Source organism: Psittacula echo (assembly GCF_963264785.1).
Source record: "Psittacula echo genome assembly, chromosome: 4".
NCBI lineage: Eukaryota > Metazoa > Chordata > Aves > Psittaciformes > Psittacidae > Psittacula > Psittacula echo.
The window spans coordinates 70549212-70569162 of record NC_137738.1 but is presented as its reverse complement, the minus strand read 5'-3'; the positions used below and the strand labels follow the sequence as shown (position 1 = coordinate 70569162).

At 38.3% G+C, this 19951-nt stretch overlaps 1 protein-coding gene across 1 annotated transcript; it reads left to right on the top strand.

Annotated features, from left to right (window-relative positions):
* Window positions 1-9: 9 nt before the first annotated feature.
* On the top strand, window positions 10-16845 carry CFAP206 (cilia and flagella associated protein 206; the record flags this gene model as incomplete). Its single annotated transcript, XM_080615354.1, has 12 exons — window positions 10-117; window positions 1765-1848; window positions 2159-2249; window positions 3336-3524; window positions 3771-3929; window positions 5668-5876; window positions 7189-7308; window positions 8893-9091; window positions 9806-9943; window positions 11949-12142; window positions 13179-13322; window positions 16615-16845. The coding sequence occupies 12 exons, from the start codon at window positions 10-12 to the stop codon at window positions 16843-16845; spliced, it is 1866 nt and encodes a 621-aa protein (XP_080471480.1).
* Window positions 16846-19951: the final 3106 nt, after the last annotated feature.

Genomic DNA, 19951 nt, shown 5'->3' with positions numbered 1-19951 from the left:
TTGTCCAGCATGTCCTCCGACCAGACCGGGAATGTCGTCAGGAAAATCATTCGCGAGATCGGACAGGATTGCGCCACCCAAGGACAAACTGTTTCTGAAATCTTAGTGGCTTTCATGGTAAGGGCAAACTAAATGTTCAGGGCTGCTTTTTATTGTTATTTCATATGGGTGCTTTTATAATCACTTTCAAATTCTGCTATGGAGCATAAAATATTGAGGTAAATATGTCATGATGGCCTACAGATGAGAAGTTTCAGACCTGTGTGCCTGTAGCTTGGCAGTTCAAACTGGTTTTTGAGGCTTTTATGAGGTAAGGGATTAATTTCACATGAGGTCAGTAGTTCCCCTGAAGTCACCAACACTGCTTGGACTGAATGATGTAGGAGAGGATGGAAATTATTCCTTTGGTCTTAAAAGTGAACAAACAGAAAATGAAAAGTCCATGGCTGGGATGGCACTAGCTGAGGCTGTCAGGGGTGACTTGGACTTTAGGATATCTTGGTTTCTGATTGCCCACACTAAGAAGTTTCAAAGGGATGTTCAGTGATATTCAATAGAGGGTCCTAAAGTCATGGAAAAGTAAGTAATTCCTCTGGAATGCTATCTATGTGAATATAAGGCCCTGAAAAGGATGCAGGCCCTGAGTCCTGGAAACTCTTTGAACTCCAACTCAGAGTTCTCCCTCAGTTTTCTTCTGCAGGGAGAGAAACCATTTGGTTTTGTTTCTAAAGCGAAAAAGAGAAGTGTTCCCAAGGTTGAGTAACATTTCTTCCCACTCTCATAAATGAACAAAAAGGCATGACTCATAGGCAAATGTTTATTGCAGCAGCTATATTTATTCTTTGACGTTCACCTCTTCCCTCTACTGTGATGGATTCTTTTATTTGTGTCTCTGTTTTGGCAGGGCCACATAGTATAAATCGGCCAAATCTTTGAAGGAGTGGGCTTGGATCCCACTTAGACTAAAAATGAAATGGAATCAATCTCAGTGCTGTCCTTGGTAGACAACTTAAGTATCCTAAAAAATATTACACGCTCTGGCCTCTCCTCTAAGGACACACAGCACTGCTGCAGGATATAGTCCGAATGCATCTGCAAAGCTCAGTCTGAAGAAAGATGGAGCTAGGTTCTTTTTTTATGGAGGGTATATGAATAGAATCAGATCTCAATAAACTTGTATATGAATGTAAATGGTTCACAGCAGTACTGTTAGTCTGCCTTTTTCTAAATGTGACATCATGGCATTAAAAAAATACATTGGGTTCAGAAGCAGTGTTGATCAATTAAACATGATCAGTAAAACTTAAGTGAATTATAGTGAGTGAAGATCCTGTACTGGGCAAGATAGGCAGCATGCATACCGGCTGCAAACATGCAGATATTTCCCTGTATGCAGAACAGAATGGATTTTTTTTATCCAAATCGTAAACATTCATACTGATGCATATAACAACCACAATGGATTTTTATAAGATTTTACTTAGAAAAAAATATATTTTCAGGAAAGGAGATGCATTGAAATATTTCTCTGCAAAGTTGCATCACAAATAGATTTTTTTCCCCTTATATCTGAGAACTGAGGTTGAAACTGGCAGCATGTGAAATGATGTAACTTTGTTTCACTACGAAAGATTGAAATGAAAAAAACCCCAAAAGAATAGTAAAGAAATATTGACTGCATTAGAGATTTTTTAGAAAACAAAAGGTTAGTTGCAGAGTGTATGTTGAGATGTAAATTAATAGCTTTCTTTCGGCAATCTCTAGGTGAAAGCTGTTGCTTTAGATCCAAGAAATGACTTTAAAGTGGATCAAATCCTTACAAAAGAAGATGTTCAAGGTATTATCCAGGTAATTCTGACATCATGTTGAGAGTCAGCACTTAGCTAAGACTGTAGCATTATTTGCTACCTGTTCCTGTAGCTAAAATGCTGTTTTATTCTGGTATGAACACTTTCAAAATCTTAATGCTACTTTTTCTCTCATGGTTCTGTAGCTAAAGACTGGACTATGTGTTTCCTCATGTAAATAAATGCCTTACAAAGAGAGAATGGCAGCGAGGGGGCTCTACTGCAGTTGTGAAAGCTGCAGCATAATCACTGTCAGTTCAGACTTTTCCCCAAAGATGAGTAAGATCTCACTTCTCTGTCTCTCTTCTTAGCTCTGTGTTACCAGACTGCTTGACACAACAAACCCATCCCTGAGCACAATTAAGATGCAAGTTTACTTTGATATGAACTATGCAAACCGAGGTAATTTCAAATATGTTTCCATAGAAGAAGTTGATGCTGAGTTAAGGATTCAATATCTCTCTCTGTAGGGCTAACAATGATTCCTCTTAAATGACTATTGGTAGTAAAGCAAAATAAAAATCCCTGGAGAGCTGTGCTTCGTAGAAGTATGGTGTTTCAGTATGGATATAGTAAAGGAAAAAATGTACATTAGATTTGAAAGTACAATTATCCTGTCTGAGAGGTTTGCTAAACGTAATATGTTAGATCGCTTGAGAACAATTATGCTTTCAGGTGCAGTGGATAGCTGCCTTCAGCAAGAAAAACTTGTGCACTTGTGTATTTGAAAGAGAACTAGTACCTAGAACTGCACTGTGTCTGAAAGATAACTTGATGTTTTATCAATAGCCCTAATTGAGAGATAGGAGCAATCCTGAACAATCAGTTACAGTTTTAACTGAGTATATTTTGGTCTTATCAGTGGTAACTTCATATGGTCTAAGAATGGGAATGTGGAAGAAAAATTACATGGAGAAAATGTCTCTCCTGTAACTGTAACTTCAGATCTGAATGGGACACTGAGGGCTGGCTGAGAAACAGAGGGCAGAACAAAAGTAGACAAAAAAATAAACATTTCTGTGTGGGTTTTCTTGTTAGCATGGATTAAACCCAAAAACTACCAACACTACGAGGCTGCTCCATAGTCCTTTGAATATAAAAAGCTCAGTAAGCTCAGTAAGTCTAGGAAGATTCTGAGATCCTGAGTAGTCTTCAGATTTGAGCATGTAACTTTAGGCATGTATCCTGTGTGTGTGCTAGGTCCTACTGCAGTCAGAGGAGTTCAGAGAGCCAGGGACTTGTTGATTAATTTGGCCTGAATAGTTCTCTGGACTCTACTGACTGATGTTAATAATGATAATTAAGTTAATGTTTAACTCCACTGTTGTTAATTATAATAGTATGGTACCTTAAATATCTCTTACACATTTCTGTGTTTCCAAAACCTTAAGTTAGTGCTCTGACTTGGATGGAAATGAACTGTACCCTCTGTATAGGCCAAATTCCAAAGAATTTAGATGGCACTTTCTAACTGTTCTTCTTTCCTAGCTGAATTCCTCCGTGAGCAGCACCGTGTTCTGGAGGCAAGGCTGGCTCCTGTGGTCAGGGATATCACAGATAGTTGTCCTCATCTGCAAGAAGAAATGGAAAATGTGTATCAAAAGATCGTTAGCTATGTGCTGCTTGCCTCTGGCCTAGGATCCCCAACAGATATTGGGGCTGTCAGGGAGGTAACAGGTCAGTAAACTCTCAGGTGTGAAATTGGGCTTTTCTTACTGAAAAATAAAATTTCATCTTATCTTTGGTGGTCTTTAGATACAGCTGTGGTAAACTGGAGTGAATGCTTACTACCTACTGTCACTGCTCAGCCTTGAAGTCTGAATTTGCCATAGATTTCCTACTTTTTGCAGTTGTTCAGGAAGGGGTATTTTTGCTTGTTTAATGATTTTTCTTTTCTGTTCCCTCATACGTAATACTTAATAGCTGCTCTGCAGAGTGTATTCCCCCAGAGAGAGATAATGGCTTTCACCTCACTTGGTAAGAAGAACAAAGAGCAACAGCTGAAAACTTTTGCCATGCTAGTCACAGGAATTCGGCTGTACAACAAGGCATGTGGGAAAGGAGGAAGCAGCATTGATGACTGTAAGTAGACAACTGCATTTGGGCTGTGTATTCCCAAATAATTCTCCCTGGCCTTCTTCACTGGAGCAGCTCCAATAATATCCTATCTCTAGGTAAACAGGTTTGACTCAGAGCCTGTAAATCCGAAGGAAAAATAAATATTCGGTATTGATTATAGGATTCCATGTAGGCTACTACTTTTTAGTAAGAGGGAGCCCTGTGTGGTTGAAGTGGAAGTATTATATGTGTTAACTTCATGCACTAATTTACTTCATGATAACTTGTTCCATGATCCCTTGCCATTAGGTTAATTAAATATGTAATGTTTGCCTTTAAAAGTAGTTAAAATCTTAAAAGGACACTGTCAATCCAGTTACGATTTTCTGTTGAGTATGTGTGATGAGAAGTGATAAAAGTTGCTGAGGCATTATCTGTATTCTGGTAATTTAGAGTAACCTATTCAGGTTCTTAACATATTCTCAAAAATCTTGCATTTTGAATATTTCTGCTTCTTTACTAAGCAAAAAAGAGCTGTCAATGGCAACCCTGAAATTTTTCAAGAGCTGTATTCAGTGTAGGGCAATACTTTGTATTCCTCTTACTTTTTCTTTTCCCCCAAAGCCCCATTATTTCTGGTAAATTTACAATAACCAAATAAATGACTGGTCAGTGGAAATGTTTCTGTAAATATGCACGTAGTGTTGTAGCTCATTGTGGAGACTTATTTGTATGAAGGGTCTGCGGCCCAATTTTAGGGTAAAACCTTTTATTTTAGAAGGCCAGAGTTTCTGGAATAAAGGTTACAGCACATACTTTTCCTGATAAGAAAATGGTGCTTTATTGGAAAGCAAAGTACTGGCTTAGCTGGACAGGATTTTAAATAAAGCACAGTAAAAGAGGTAAGCAACTTTCTAGATTTGGTGATATTTTTTGTTTCTCATATGCTAAGCAAGGCATTGTTGGTTTTCTATTTTTAAAACATATACTTTCCCACAAATGTCAGCTTTCTGTGTTGTGGCTGAGTCTATCCTAGGTTCACTGGGCCTGAGTTAGAGAACATTAGCGTGAGAGAACATTCAACTACTGTGGTTCTACAAAAGGCACAATTTACCACATGTTGTGGTCTTTGTCACTATAATATCTGTGGGATTTAGAATACATAGTATGATTGTTAATCCTGTTACCTTTGTTGGCTTACTATAATATGGGCTTTTTTGCACTGAGCTGTTTACATATGATTTAATGGAAAAAATACATCATGAATGCTCTTAGGTGAGGAGATAAAATGGATGTGTTTATGCTTAGGGCGAGTAGTTAGACCACTAAAGCCTTAATGTAAGTGTTAGCAGCGGTCTCAACTGCTCTTGGTTTTCTGCCCTGCTTCCAAAAAGTAAATCAGCCAAGTGCTCAGCTTTCTCCAGCTGTGGTTAGACCACTCGTAATACCTGTACCAATTTACTTCCCATTCTAGCTTTGTTAAATCTAACCTCTCTGTGCTCACAAGGGTTTGGGTAAACATACCTCAAGCCAATTTCCTGCACTGCTGCTTGCTGATGTTGCTAGCATGAAAAGTATTTTACAAATGAGGAAACCAAGAATCGAAAATTGTGCTAAAAAGGAATTCATGAATATAAGGACAAAATTCAGAGATCAAAATTTTATTGAAAGACTGCTTTGCTCAAATGCTGCATTTCAGCCATTTGCTAATGATTTAAATAATTCTTTTTATACACATCTTGTATTTATTCTGCACAAATAGTGCCAGCCATTCTGAATGAAGCCATTCCGTCAGCTACACGGACTATCGATGAAGGTCTTAATAATTGCCACCTACGGGCCCACCGGTACACAACTCTGTTGGAATCCATGCAGGAAGACCAACACAGGCATACACAGCTAAGTTCTTTTAAATTAAAAGAAGCACTGTTCAATGTGAGACAATATGAGGCCTTCCTTTGCATCCTTCTGGTGAGATACCATCATGTTGTATCCTGTGGGTTTTTATTGAAGATGGAATGTATTCAAGTTACCTACTGGTACAGGACAGAAATACAAGAAAAATTATTCAGAAATAAATGAAAAAAAAAGAAGTATAGAATCATTTAGGTTAGAAAGAACCTTGAAGATCATTGGATCCAACCATTAACATAGTACTGCCACGTTCACCACTAAACTATGTCCATAAGTACCACATCTATATGTCTTTTAAATACCTCCAGGGGTGGTGACTCTACCAGTCCCCTGGGCAGCCTGTCCCAGTGCTTGGGAACCCTTTTGGTGAAGACATTTTTCTTAATATCCAATCTAAACCCTCCCTTGTGCAACTTGAGGCCATTTCCTCTTGTCCTATTGCTTGTTACCTGGGAGAAAAGACTAACACTCACCTTGCTACAACCTCCTTTCAGGTAGTTGTAGAGAGTGATAAGGTCTCCCCTCATCCTCCTTTTCTCCAGGGTAAACAACCCCAGTTCCCTCATTTATCTGCCTCTTTATCCTGGTAGGGTGGTTTATAACAGATCCCCACCATGATATCTGCCATATGAGAACCTACACCTGTCATACAGAACTTTGTACCTAACTTACTGGGTTTGGTAAGCTACTCTTAGCTAAAAGACAAAATGGATTGTTTGTTTCAGTGAATCTGTGCTTCCATTTAATTTCAGGAATTTTCCTCTTTCAGTTTGATTTCATTAACAAAGAACTTTAAAAGCAGGACTTTTTCCTTGTTTGCCTGCTGATACCCACTCTATCCCAAAAGGCATAAGAGAAAAAACCTCTGTGTTCTATCCATAAATCATCTCAGTTTTAGTCTGAAGACATCCCCAACATATACGGAGTCATCAGAAATCTTTGAAGAATACAATTTAAATTCTTGAAATTTGGTTGGGTTTTTGTTTGGCTGGATTTTGGTTTTGGTTTTTTTAAAGACCTTTACATTCGTCTTTTGAGAAATTGCAGTCTTTCCTGTATAGCATAAGGCTTAGAAAGATATTTCCTTTCTAATTTTTCTTTCCACTTCTCTTTAGTGTAAAAATGTTGAGGTTTTTTGTAAAAAATTACTGATATATGTTGAGAGAAGTGCCTGGTTTTACACTTACAGAAAAATGTATTTTGTGGATAGTTAGGGTACATTTCATTCCTTAAAACAGTTGTCTGAAATCAGTTGAATTAAGAGATCCAAGTAAATAAAGTGAATTAAGAGATCCAAGTAAATGCTTTTTATTAAATACTTGATTTTTTGACTGTCATACTTCTTACCTGAAGTAAGTTCTGTTTCCAGTCTGATGCAATTACAAGCGCTCAAGAAGTTGAAAAGATGCAAGCACAGTTTGCAACAGCAATGGAGCGGTTGAAAAACACAGTGGAGAATAAAGTTTCTGTAGATGCCAACGAAGTTTTTGTAAGTATTTTGAATGGAAACTCTGTTTCTTCTTAATTATAAAAAAATACTCTAAGTATTACAAGATACTTTGCTGGTGTATTTTTGTATAGTTTGTGTTAAGAAAAAGGCTACGTTTTTGTCTCTATTATAACAGCGTCTGTGATTTTTGAAGGGGCCAACTAAACAGAAAGGCTTGATCTCAAGGTGAAAGAAAAGCAAGGTACAAAAAGGGAGAGAAGGAATTAAGTAGATTTTACTGTGCCTTGAGTAATTTGTCAGTATTTGTAGATTTATAGTAGTATTTTCCTGTTTTTGTAAATATTCTTTCCTGTTCCTTCCAGAAACTGTAAAGATGACAGATAACAGCACATCAGTGTGATTCTTTTGAAGTCCCTTCAGATAGCAATTCCTGTAATTACAGTATGAGTCTTTGATAATCATTTTTCTAAAGAAATCAGGGTTTTTATGTGATGGGGGTTTCAGCCTCTTTGCCCCTCCCAGTAGCTTCTGAAACTGTTGGCCAATTTCAGTTGAATTTGTCAGAGCCTGGCAATCTCAAATTATATAATTTTCTGTAAGTTTTGTGTAACACAACCAAGAGACCAAATTAGAGTCCTCCTAAGATCAAGTCTGAAGGACTTATCTGTAAGATAAGGCTTATATTTGGAGGAAGCATTTGTTTTAGGAAACAGTAGATTTTATTAATGTTCTTTGTTAATTCTAGAAAGAATGATTGGGATCTTCCTGCCCTTACTCTAGTTTCTTCCATTTTTGTAACCATAAAATTTCCACAGCATTAGAGATGCTGATGAATTCTAGAGCTGACTTTGTTGGTTGCTCTTATAATAATATTGTTAACATGCATAAAATACAATGTTGTTTGTGTGCATTTCAGGTTTGTTCAATCTCCTCTGTGTGTTTGGATGTAAAAGGGCACATTTTATGTCACTGACACTGAAATCGTCATTTATAGTCAGAGTTTGTAGGCTTCTGCTGTACATGTGTACAGCTGTATGTCAGCGTTGCTGCTGGGAATGGCAGATTCCAGTTCTGTTGGGAATGCTGTACCACTGGTGGTACAGCAGAGTACTTACAAGTAAGGGCTTGTACCCCATTAATCTGTCACACCTGGTGGCCTGGGGGCTGTGGTACCAAGTCACTCTGGAAGCAGGGCAGGCAAAACTACAAAACCTGATTTTTTGCACATATAAGGTGTGGGTTTACTTCAGTTGGTAATTAACCAGGTGCATTTCTTCTGAACAATTATTCCTGAACACCTTATTTTCAGTTGTAAAACTGTATTGTCAGTGAAGCACTAAATTCCAGGCATTTCAGAGTAATGTATTTTGGAAAGGCTTTGGTGTAAAATGTAGAAAGGTACCATTCGTGCCTATAGGCCTGTGTGCTGGCTGTACAAGCTTTGGGCATATGTGAAGGCAACTCCTCTTACTATGCCAGGAGTTTCCCTGGAATTTCTCAGTGCTGAAGGCCTTAGAGATCAGCCCCACTTTGTTCATAGCAGGGATTGTTGTGCACAGCACTTGGGTTACACTGCAGAAATAAAACAAATCTGAATTTCAGCTCATTTTCTTTATTTTCTAGCCTCTCTTTATTGCACTTTCTAACCTCTGGACCAGCTTTCAGGATGAGATGCTACTGCTAAAATTCCTCACAAGTATGACTAACAATCTGCAACAGTTCTTAGAAATCCAGTCACAGCTTTTTCCTGAGGAACTGCTAACATCTCTTCTGGAAGGACTGACTGTGAAAAGCGATGAAGAAAGGTTAAGAGAAACCATGGGTACTGAAAGTTATTGGGTTTTTTTGGTTTTCTTTGATTTCCCAAGATTTGGTGGTTTGAATTTTTTTTACAGAAAGTGCTCCATATGTATTTTTTAATAATCAGAATTTGCACAGTAAATTAAAATACAGCATGTAGTGTGTGGATTTAGTTTTCAGGTAGTGTAGTTTGGGCTTTTACTTTTGTATATAAAAATATAAATATAGAATAGATGAAATTATAAATAATTATAGATAGATAAAATCTATAAAATAGATCTACTAGATACAAACATGCCTTATAAAAATGGCAGAATGATCAGGGAAGAATACTTTTTTTTTAAATTTCTTATGTTTGTTTATGTCTTTTTATACCTTTCAGAACTTATGAAATGGAGGGGGAATAAAACTAAGCTAACAGGACTTTGGTTACCAGACATATTTGTTTGTAAGATGGTATCCCTAGCAACCAAGCTATACTTGAGGGGATTTGTAATGCCTGAGTGGGTGAAAACAAAACAGAAGAATAAGATATTACCTTCCTGTTGTCCCCTGCTTCCAAAGAAAACTAACACTGCTAAAGAAGCCTCCTGCAGGACTGATTTTTCAGTAGGATCTCTCTTAAGGCAGGGCTAAAGTTTGGCTTTTGAGATCTTGGTCATCCTGTAACATTATTGTATTTTCAGCATCTGATGTTTTGTCACTGAAATCCTTCCTTCATCCAACCTTTTCTTAGGAACCAGAGTGAATGTTTCTGATTTTGAGAACCAGGAATGGCTTTTTCCAGAGACTATTGATCATTTTGATCAGTTGCTAATCCAATACCATGGTTTCTGTGCACATGCAATTGGTGTAAAAGGCCTCACCCTCCCAGGTATTCTTTGTAGTTAAGTCTTTTCCGTACTCTATACACAAGTAATAGGGAAGATATAAACACATGTTCTGAATGCATCCTCTAGCTAGAGTACTGTATTATCATGTTTGTAATTTTCACCCCAAATAACTTATTTCGCCTGTTCAAGTATTTTTCTTTTAAAAATACACAAATAAACTGCCCTGAATAGAAGCTAAGAGGCTTTCAAGAGAAAGCAGTCACAAGCAAGCAGAGGCAGAAACAAGATTGAATGGATAAATGTTTTCCAACTGCTGTATCTGCATCTATATAACCTACACGGCAGCTGAATGCAGGCTTGTTTACTGCTGTTAATGTGTTTTAATACAGGCATAGGAAAATGGTCATTCCTTCTATTTTGTGTATCTCTGTGTTGCAAACACACCCATTCATGCCTACATCATATGTATTTTTAAATAGCTGTTCTAATGTACCAAAAATCTTCTCTGAAAAGAATGCAGAAGTGCACTTGATAAAGTCAAGGAATCATAGGGATTTTTTTGGTCGGTTCTAGGGTCATTTGTCTTGAAAGCAAGCCTGATTTCAGCTACCCCATCAATTCATGTTTTCTGTCTCCCTATCCTTTATAGAACCTATCCATATAGGATTATTATTTTTTAATCTAAGGAATTTGGAAGGAAAATATCACCATTAATTGGCAGTATTAAAAAAAATACTTATTTTATCAGCAGTGTAAATTGCTTATTTAGTATTGCATATGAGAACAATGGCCCTGGGCTGGACCAAAGGTCTCTCTAGCCCTGTATCTAATTTCTGCATATGGACAATCATGAACACTTGAAGATTATGAGAAATCAAGTAGGAATGATCCTTCCTTAATTATATCGTTCCCTGTTCTAGCAGTTAGTGGTTATGGGATTTCCTCAGATAAATGCTGAGACTGTAACCTTCTGTTGAATAATCCTTGAGAGACATTTTTCATTTATCTAATTGCTTTTTGAATGCATTTAGAGTTTGCCATGGAATATTATTACTGTCAAGAGTCCTGCAATTATAATTATATATACTATGATAAGGTACCTCTTTTTAAGATGGTTTTAAGCTCTGGCTTAGTAAATTAATGAAAGACCTGATAGACTTTCTATTAGGAAAATTAGCGAATAGTAATTTTATATTACACACAATTCATAGTTTTATAACCTCCTATCATATTACTTATTTTTGCTTGCTTCTTTTTAATGCTGAAGAGGCCTCCTTCTTTAATCTCTCCTTCTGTGAAAATTATCCCAAGCCTCTGATCATTCCCAACTCCATTTTACTTCTTCATATTCTGTTATGTTGGAACAAAATGTAGTATTACAAATGTGGCATTCTTTTTCCTTGTATGATTGCCACTGAGTAGTGCCATTTAGTATTTCAGGGCACTGTCTATGGTGATTCTAGATCTTTCCTGGGCAATGACAGCTGAAGCAGAGCCTGCCACTGTTGTTGAGCTCAATTTGTGTTTTTCTATGTAAGTTATTCAGCCTTTATTGGCATTTCATTTTCTCTGTTAATTTATTGTCCAGCTTTTCAGCTGCTTCATTTGCTTCTTCAGTTAATTTCAGTGTTATGCCCTTTGGTATAAATGGACTGCTGATCTGCAAGCAAATATTTCTGGAGATTATAGGGGAAACATTTGTGGGTATGGGCTGTTTTCTTACACCTTTGCTGTAGGTGTTTTATCTGTTGTTTTCTTGACAGGTATGCAGTAAGGTGAGCTGGATGTGAACTGGGCAAAAGCAGGTGTACTGACCTAACAAAATAGACTTGTCTGTCTTTGAAAAAGCTTACTTTCAGGGGGCTATTCTGATTTCAGAAAAAAGGAAGTGAAACTAACTTGAGGAAAACACAGAATCTTGATTATGAATGTATTTTGTATTGGATATCATACTGTTCACCATTTTATTTTGTGGAGTTTAGTTTGTTTGGGTTTTTGGCTTTTTTGGTTTGGTTTGGTTTGGTTTTGGTTTTGTTTTTTTTTTAGGAAATCCTGCTATTGGAATTTTGAAGCACAAGGAGAAATGTTACGTTTTCGCTTCCAAAGAAGCTGCATACATCTTTGCTCAAGATCCAGATAAATTCATTCAGCTGAATGTAGAAAAAGCAAAAGAATATGCAGAGCTAATTCAACTGCTTGAGCTTCATCATCAGTTTGAATACCTTGTTCCGTATGCACAGGTACACATTGCCCATGACTCTTGCTGAACAGCTCACTGATTGGTCTGTCCTTTCCAGAACATAAAGAGAACAGACGATACCAATCTTTAGAAGTATAGTCATCTGCCTGTCATACAGAAGGTCTGAAGGTTCATCTTTTCCAGGTCTTCAGAGTGTTGATGAGAAACATTTTCCCTTTATGTTGTTCTTACCTTATTTCTCCATGGGAGAGTACATAGAGCCAAAGGATTGTGACGACAATAAAAGCTGTTTGTCCTTAGCCTAGAAAGATCCTGTGTCTGATGTTTCTTTTCCTCATTTTTGCAAAACTTAAAGGCACGGTAAATAAGTGCAATAGAAGATAAGCCAGATACTGTATTAACTGGAGTTTTAGCTAAGCAGTTCATCTGTATGTGCTGGATGAGGGTGGAATGATATCTGGGGACAGGAGTTACAGATTGTATTACAAAATGAAAGGGGACTCATTAATCATGAACGTGACAATGCTACTATGTGAAATCCGAAGATTTTATTTGGATTCATAGACATTCTCTGTGATCCATTGTGAATTGTAGGTCTCTAGCAATGGAAAGAATGTAGTCTTGAACTGGCCCTTGGTGAGAAAGATACAGTTTATGTCCTGGCTCTGGCAGAGATGTAAGCACTTCTCCCAGTTATGATTTGTGACTTTTAGTCCATTCATAAAGACAAACTGAGGTGCCTGCTTCATAAAATACTGGTGGCAGTGGTGATGGGACCCCTTTTTACCAGAATCCAATGATAAAGCACTCACTCGGAATGTGGGAATCTGCAGCTGTGGCCTCTGCCTAAAGGGCTTTCTGACAGAAATTAAATCCATCTAATACTTACTGGTTTCTTCTTTTTGGTGGGGGCAGGAAGAAAAAAATACTGTTGAATGTAAAGATCATTACCCACTTGTGGTTTGCAGGTTTCTGTTTGCTTTTAAAAAGTACCATATCCATTTGCTATTTTTCTGAGATATCTGTGTTCTTCCTGGTAATGCCTTGCTTGGTTTTGTTTGTTTGTTTTCATCCAGGCCAGAACTCCAGACAAATGTTTGATGAAGCCAACTGTAAAATGTGACAGTAGTTCTCAAACTGATACGCATATCTTGCCTCCAACCATTGTGACATCCTATGAGTGGAATGAATGGGAAATGAGAAGAAAAGCTATAAAATTGGTTTGTATTGTTACTGCCAGATTTTCATTGTTGGATAACAAAGTTCAGAATAAATTACTGTAAACTTTTGTTCCTTGCAACATAAATCTAACCTTATTCAAAGACACACACTTGGTTACAACTGGTTCAATACTTTTTTCCAGGTATTTTCTCTCCTTATTTCTAGACCTTCGTATTCTCTCAGTTCTTCCATATTCTTCCCCAGTTTTTATGACCAGTGCTTCTGCTACTAACCCTATTCATTCCAAGTTTTTCAGTTGCCTCCTTTAGGGAATGTGTTTATTAGCTTGAATTCTAAAGTTGTTTCTCTACACTGAAATAAACAGGTTGAAGATATTACTATATACTTAATGTGTAAAAAAAAACCAAACCAACCAACAAATCAATGACAAACAACAGGTTCTGGAAAGGTAAAACTTTATTGCATGTTGAGTAATTTATATTAATATTCATTACCATCAAGTAAGAGGAGGAAACTGTCGTAACTGGCAGACAGAATGGTTAGGAATAACTTTGGATGTGTTTGACCCTGCAGAGGCTTTCTTTGAGCTAACTTATCCATCCTGGGAAGGTATCAAAGCATGAGGCCTCTTTCATATAGGACTGGAGTGGTAAGAAATGCAAGTAGGTGTTGCGGAAAGGACTCAGTCAGAGATCAATGTGATCAGACAAAGCCCTTTATTCTAGAAAACTAACTCTTTATATACTATTTCTTAAAGTTGTTTTCACTAACTTGGCACATTGTGATTGGATACATATCTGTGAGGCCCTTAACAACTAACATATAATTGGTTAAGCACAGGTGTGAGAACCTGACCTTCAGAGTTTTCCAACAGTCCTCAATTTAGCAACTCAGTAAATTCCAGCTCCTTCTTATCTTGCTGGGATTCTCACTCCCAGTGCCTCGCTCCCATCCTCCTTCACCTTTTGTTGTCCCTTGGTTCATGTCGAACTCCATGTAGGCACTTGCTGATCTGGGTATGTGGCTGTTCTTTGCCAGAAAATCATCCACAAGTAGGTTTTCTGTTGTATATATAAGCCAGAGGAAATATTTGTTATACTATCATGATGATTTACTTATGGATTGGAAAGCACAGTCTATCAACAGAAGGTTGGCTGAATACACGAAAGCTTTTCAATATGCATATCTTTAAAAGCTTCTTTCTAGGGTTTGCCAGCACATGCAGAGGCCCATGTGTAGCACCTGGTTTTCAGAATTCAATCAAAATGAACTTGTGAGTACAGGGAATATTGCAGTTAAGAATATTCACTGGACACAGAATACTGCAGGGTTAACTACATTTTGTCTGTCAATTCATGCACTACAGAGGCCTGCAGCCTGCTGTGCTGCTTATTTCTGTTGTTCTTTTTGCCATGAAATCTTCAACATTGTAAAATGAAGCCAAAATTCTGTACTGAGAAGTCTTGCCAGTTTTAACTGGCTTATAAAGGATTCTAAGTAATAGTTGTTCCTGAGGTATGTAAAGAAGCCAATTAGGTTTACAAGGGCCCTGGCTAAAAGCCTCTTTTGCTTCTCTAGTGGGCAAAAGTACATAAATAAATGTAAGATGCGGTCAGTGACTTATTTTAGGATAAGCAAAAGTGGATGTTTCCCAATAGCTGAGCATGAAGACCATTCACAGGCAAATGTGTAGCTCATTAGTTTGAGACATTTCGAGAAAGTACTTTAAAGTACTAAGGGTGTTGTAGCCTCAACTGCCCATATGGGAGATGAGTGATGCTGAGATGAAACAAAAACTCCCAGATGCATGCAAGTGTTCTGTCTATAGTGACTACGCTGAATCTGTAATATGGAGCTGATACAACATTTAGAATCAAAGTGCTAAAATAACAGGAAAACTTACCAATGTGACTGTGAGTTTGATACTTTAGGGGAGCATTGGACATATTTTGGGGTTTGTTAGAAAATGAGCTCATATGTCTTAGTTTTCTTCCTGCTGTTCATAGTTAGCCAGAAAACTCACAGTGATAGTGATGAAGTGTTAAAATATAACACCATTATAATACCTATTTGATGTCACAAGTAAAATTTTCAGCTTACATTAGTTTCTCTGTGCAAGCACAGTTCCTTGCAGTGGCATGCATTTGGTTTTCAAGAGGGATAAGCATAAAAGAGAGACAGTATCTCAAGCCTGCTTTTGTGTTTTTTTAATTGTCATAAAAATTCTCGGAAAAAAGGACTAAAATACTGTCTTTCTTCCTACACTATCTTCAGAAAGTTCTTTATTGTTCTTTTCTGTATTTTCCTTGGTGGCACCATGCATAAGATTCAGTTGTAGATTGAAATGTGTCTAAATACAGGTGCTTTAACTTCTGCTCTAGCTGAGAGGGACCTATTTAGTGGAGTCTGGAGAACATTTTGACTCATCCCAATACAAACACTGCATTAGGCCAACTTAATCACTCTCCAGCTTCCACTGACTCCAGTCTCTGCTGACTGGACTGGACTCCAGGGACTTTCTCACTTACATGCAAGGGCCTGGATCCCACCACGAGACTGTATTTTTGTATTTTGATTACAACATTATGTCATATGATTTACAGTGTGTGCATCTGCTGACATAGAAGGCTCATTGGACTAAGGAGCATTTTGTTGTTTCAAGTGCTGACTTTGTAATATGAGAAGTGTTTTTTGTTGTTGCATATATAGCAGTTTCTGTGATTAAACAGAACTTTAATCATAAATTATCTTAACTTTTGCCCCTTGCCAAGGGATTAAAGAGCAATGTCTTGAAAGAAGGCATTTTTCCCTTTTATCTGATACTTGGTGACACCAACCCCCAAACCTCATCGCATTTGGTAGAAACCAAAAGACTTGATCCCATATTTGGCTTATCCACAATATTGTGCACCCTGATTGCAGATGCCCAGAAGGACTTATCCAGACCTGACGTCATGGTGAAGGTGCTTTCAGACCTATTGAAATTAATTTGAAGTATTGAAGAGCTTACCATGAAACCAGTATTTTATTCTAACAAAACAAAGGCTTCAGCATTTAACAAAATACGAAGCAAAATGACTAAAGGAAAATAGGAAAGCAGTTAAGAGGCCGGCTTAAAATTGTGTGGGTACATACATACATGTGTGCTGCTCACACATCCTGTTAGTTCAGGAGTTATCAAATCACAGTTGCAACTGTTGTATTGACAGTGGGCCATGTTCCAGGTTTGGGAAGCTTAGAGATGTAAAATACACAAACACATCTAAAATACATTAGTGCTAAAATGCCCAAAGCAGATTTTGCTTAATCTGCTACTTTTTGTGTCTTTAGGCCAATTTGCGCCGCAAATTAACTCATGCCATGCAGACTGATCTCAGCAATATGAGAAGACAGAACTGCACCCAAGTGTACTTGCCAAAAGATGTTAGCACCCAGACTAAGCGTGACAACTCAAGCAATGTACCCAGACCACAGATTTTCCTGGAAGGTCTCCGAGGACAATCATCTGCTACTACTCATACGGTCAAAGTAAACTTAACAAGAGCAGTAGATGAAACCTAAGTGAAAATGAGAAATCTGAAGATGCATATTGAATGTATAAATAGAATTCCCTGCATATATCTGAAATATGATTAAAAAGATTTTACAGTGTCTGTTGATTCCAGGAGCAGTTGATTTATTTCATTTATCTTATTTGCTGAGGCTGCTGACTGGCATCAAGCGATAGACATTATAAGCTTGAAGCACCCACATTTTAAACAGCAATTTAGAATCAAGATGTTCCAAAAGATTTTAGCATAAATTATCATTTAAATGTGTAGTGTGTGTTCTTAGATTTTCTTGAGGTTTTAATACAAAGATTGCTTGCTGAAACACTGTTGCTGAGAGCCATGTATTTGGTACATGGAAACGATAATGTAAGACAAGTAGCTTTTATGAAATAGGGAGACAATGCTGCAGCTCCTGTGGAGGTATAATTCCAGTTGGTGTGAAATGAGAGCAGCACCATGGAGAAGGTCTTGGGGGTGTTGGTTCATGAAAAGCTTAATGTGACGGTTCATGAAAAGCTTAATGTGACCCAGCAGTGTGCACTTGCAGCCCACAGAGCCAACTGTGTCCTGAGCTGCATCAACAGGAGTGTGACCAGCAGGTCAAGGGAGGTAGTCCTGCCCTGCTGCTCTCGTGCAACCCCACCTGCAGTACTGCATCCAGCTCTGGATCCTCCAACATAGGAGGGATGTGGACCTGCTAGAGCAAGTCCAGAGGAGGCCACAAAGATGCTCAGGGGGCTGGAGCAACTCTCCTTTGGAGACAGACTGAGAGACTTGGGCTTGTTCAGCTTGGAGAAGAGAATGCTCCAGGGAGACCTTATAGCAGCTTCCAGTGCTTAAAGGGGCCTACAAGAAATCTGGAGAGGGACTGTTCACAAGGACATGTAGTGACAGGACAAGGGGGAATGGCTTTAAACTGACAGAGGGTAGATTTAGATTAGATATTAGGAAGAAATTCTTCACTATGAGGGCAGTGAGGCATTGGCACAGGTTGCCCAGAGAAGCTGTGGCTGCCCCATCCCTCGCAGTGTTCAAGGCCAGGTTGGATGGGGCTTTGAGCAGCCTGGTCTAATGGAAGGTGTCCCTGCCCATGGCAGGGGGTTGGAACTGTATGAGCTTTAATATCCCTTCCAACATAAACCATCCTGTGATTCTATGAAATAAAACTGACATGATGAGGGTCACCTGAATGTCACAGCTCCACCCTTACAGCAGAACTGTCAAGAAAGTAAAACCAGCAAAAGTAAATCACTCTCAGTCCTTGGGCCTCTCCATTCATTAACCCAAGTGTTTCTGCAAGGTAATAGGCATCATAAGTGTAGGCCAAGGCAGGGAGGTGGGGAGGAGAAAATTTACCTCCCATGGCTCTGGCAGCCTTTTAGGTCTCTAGCAATTTCTGTAGTCATCAACTAAACAGTGTGCTGGTGAGCACGTTAAACCACAGGACCTTATCTCCAGGGCACCTTTTCAAAAGCTCTGTTTCACTTGTGTTTGAAAAACTAAAGCACAACAGGAAAAGGTTTTCAGCTTTATTTCATTGTGGCAGGGAAACATGTGCCAAGTCTTATCAATGCAACTGCAGCTAGTATTTCTGCTTGTGAATCATGTGAGCTTCAGCATCTTCTCAAATGCAAGTAGGGGATACTTTAAAACAGAGATACTTTTCACAACAACAAAGAGCTCCAGAAGCTGTTATCTGCAAAATGTCCAGGTGTGCATCTGTGATGGCACACAATGCACTAAGGTTTCCAAATGTCTTTTTCAGTCAGGTGCAGCGTGGTGTAGTGTGGTTTCCATTGTTGCACAAGCCTGTACAACGAAGCTTGAAGATTCAAGCTGCTGGGTGATTCTCCCGTGGCATTGTGCATGACAACATTCTCCTTTTATTTATCTGTCTCCAAGGAGAAAAGCACAGAAAGAACTTAGCTAAATGGTTTTCCACTATGTGGTTTTCTCTTATGTGAAAATAAACTGAGCATTAGCAGACAGATGTGCTGCTCTTACATGTTTTTAAATTATGAACTGGCACCAATTTTCAGTTTTATTATTAAAAATATTAATGCTATTAGCAGCTGCAGCTTCTTTTTCATCAAGAAAAAATACCCTATTGCTGCTTTATTAAATACCTTTTGTTGTGGTGTCTGTATTTTTTATCATTATCTATTTTGAACCTTTCACGTTAAAGTTCTTATTTTGAACCAACAAACTGGTATCTCAAGAATCCATGAATACATTTATTGTAAAGAAAACTGAGGAGTAAAAATCCCTTTTATTCTGCTTATTCTTTTCCACTGGAGAAGGTACTGCAGTATTTTAAAATACTGGGGAATACAACTGTAATCTACATCTTGGTTTTGGCATGGCAGAAACATGTTGGTTAGCTATGAACTTACTCCCGGCTATGAGAAATGTGTGTGTGAACTCACGGGTGTTTACTGCCAATAAAATAGTTCAGAGAAAAGGGAGAGGTTACTTTTCAAAATGTTTTAGTCATGTGAAAGTGGAGACAAAGTTCAGCTGATGCCCACTGGAACTTGAGTTTGGCTTTTATTTAATCTGGTTCTGCTGGTGCGCAGGTGAGTGTGATACACGGAGAGACTCCACAACTCATTAAAGTTGTAAAGTAGGTATGCTTTTATTCAGCGCTGAGGTGCATCGGGATCACTCCTCCAAAGTATGCACCCCTCAGTGTCGTTTTCCCGCTACATTTATTCTCCAAAGTTACACGCCTATGCATATTCATGATCTATCCCCGCTTCGTATTATAATGAGCTAAAAGGTCCTTTGCACATGCGCAGTGCCTCCCCGTGGTCATGGGCGAGGGTCTCAGGACGAAGTAAATGAGTCTTCCTCTTGTGAGTAGGGGTCTTCAAGATGAAGTAAACGAGTCTTCCTCTTCTTAAAATTTTCACCTTTGGCACAGTTGGACGCCCCAGTGGTTACACAATTAGCTGAAACCAGCCATATCTGTAAATCTTCTGTTAACTAGCAAAGGTTTAGAACAGGGTGACCTTCCTGCAAAATTTATTGCAGGATGGGCAGGCAAGGAGTATCTCAAGCTAGCAGGCTCTGTCTTTGAACTAACTGATAAGTAGAAGGATGGTGTGAAATGTTAT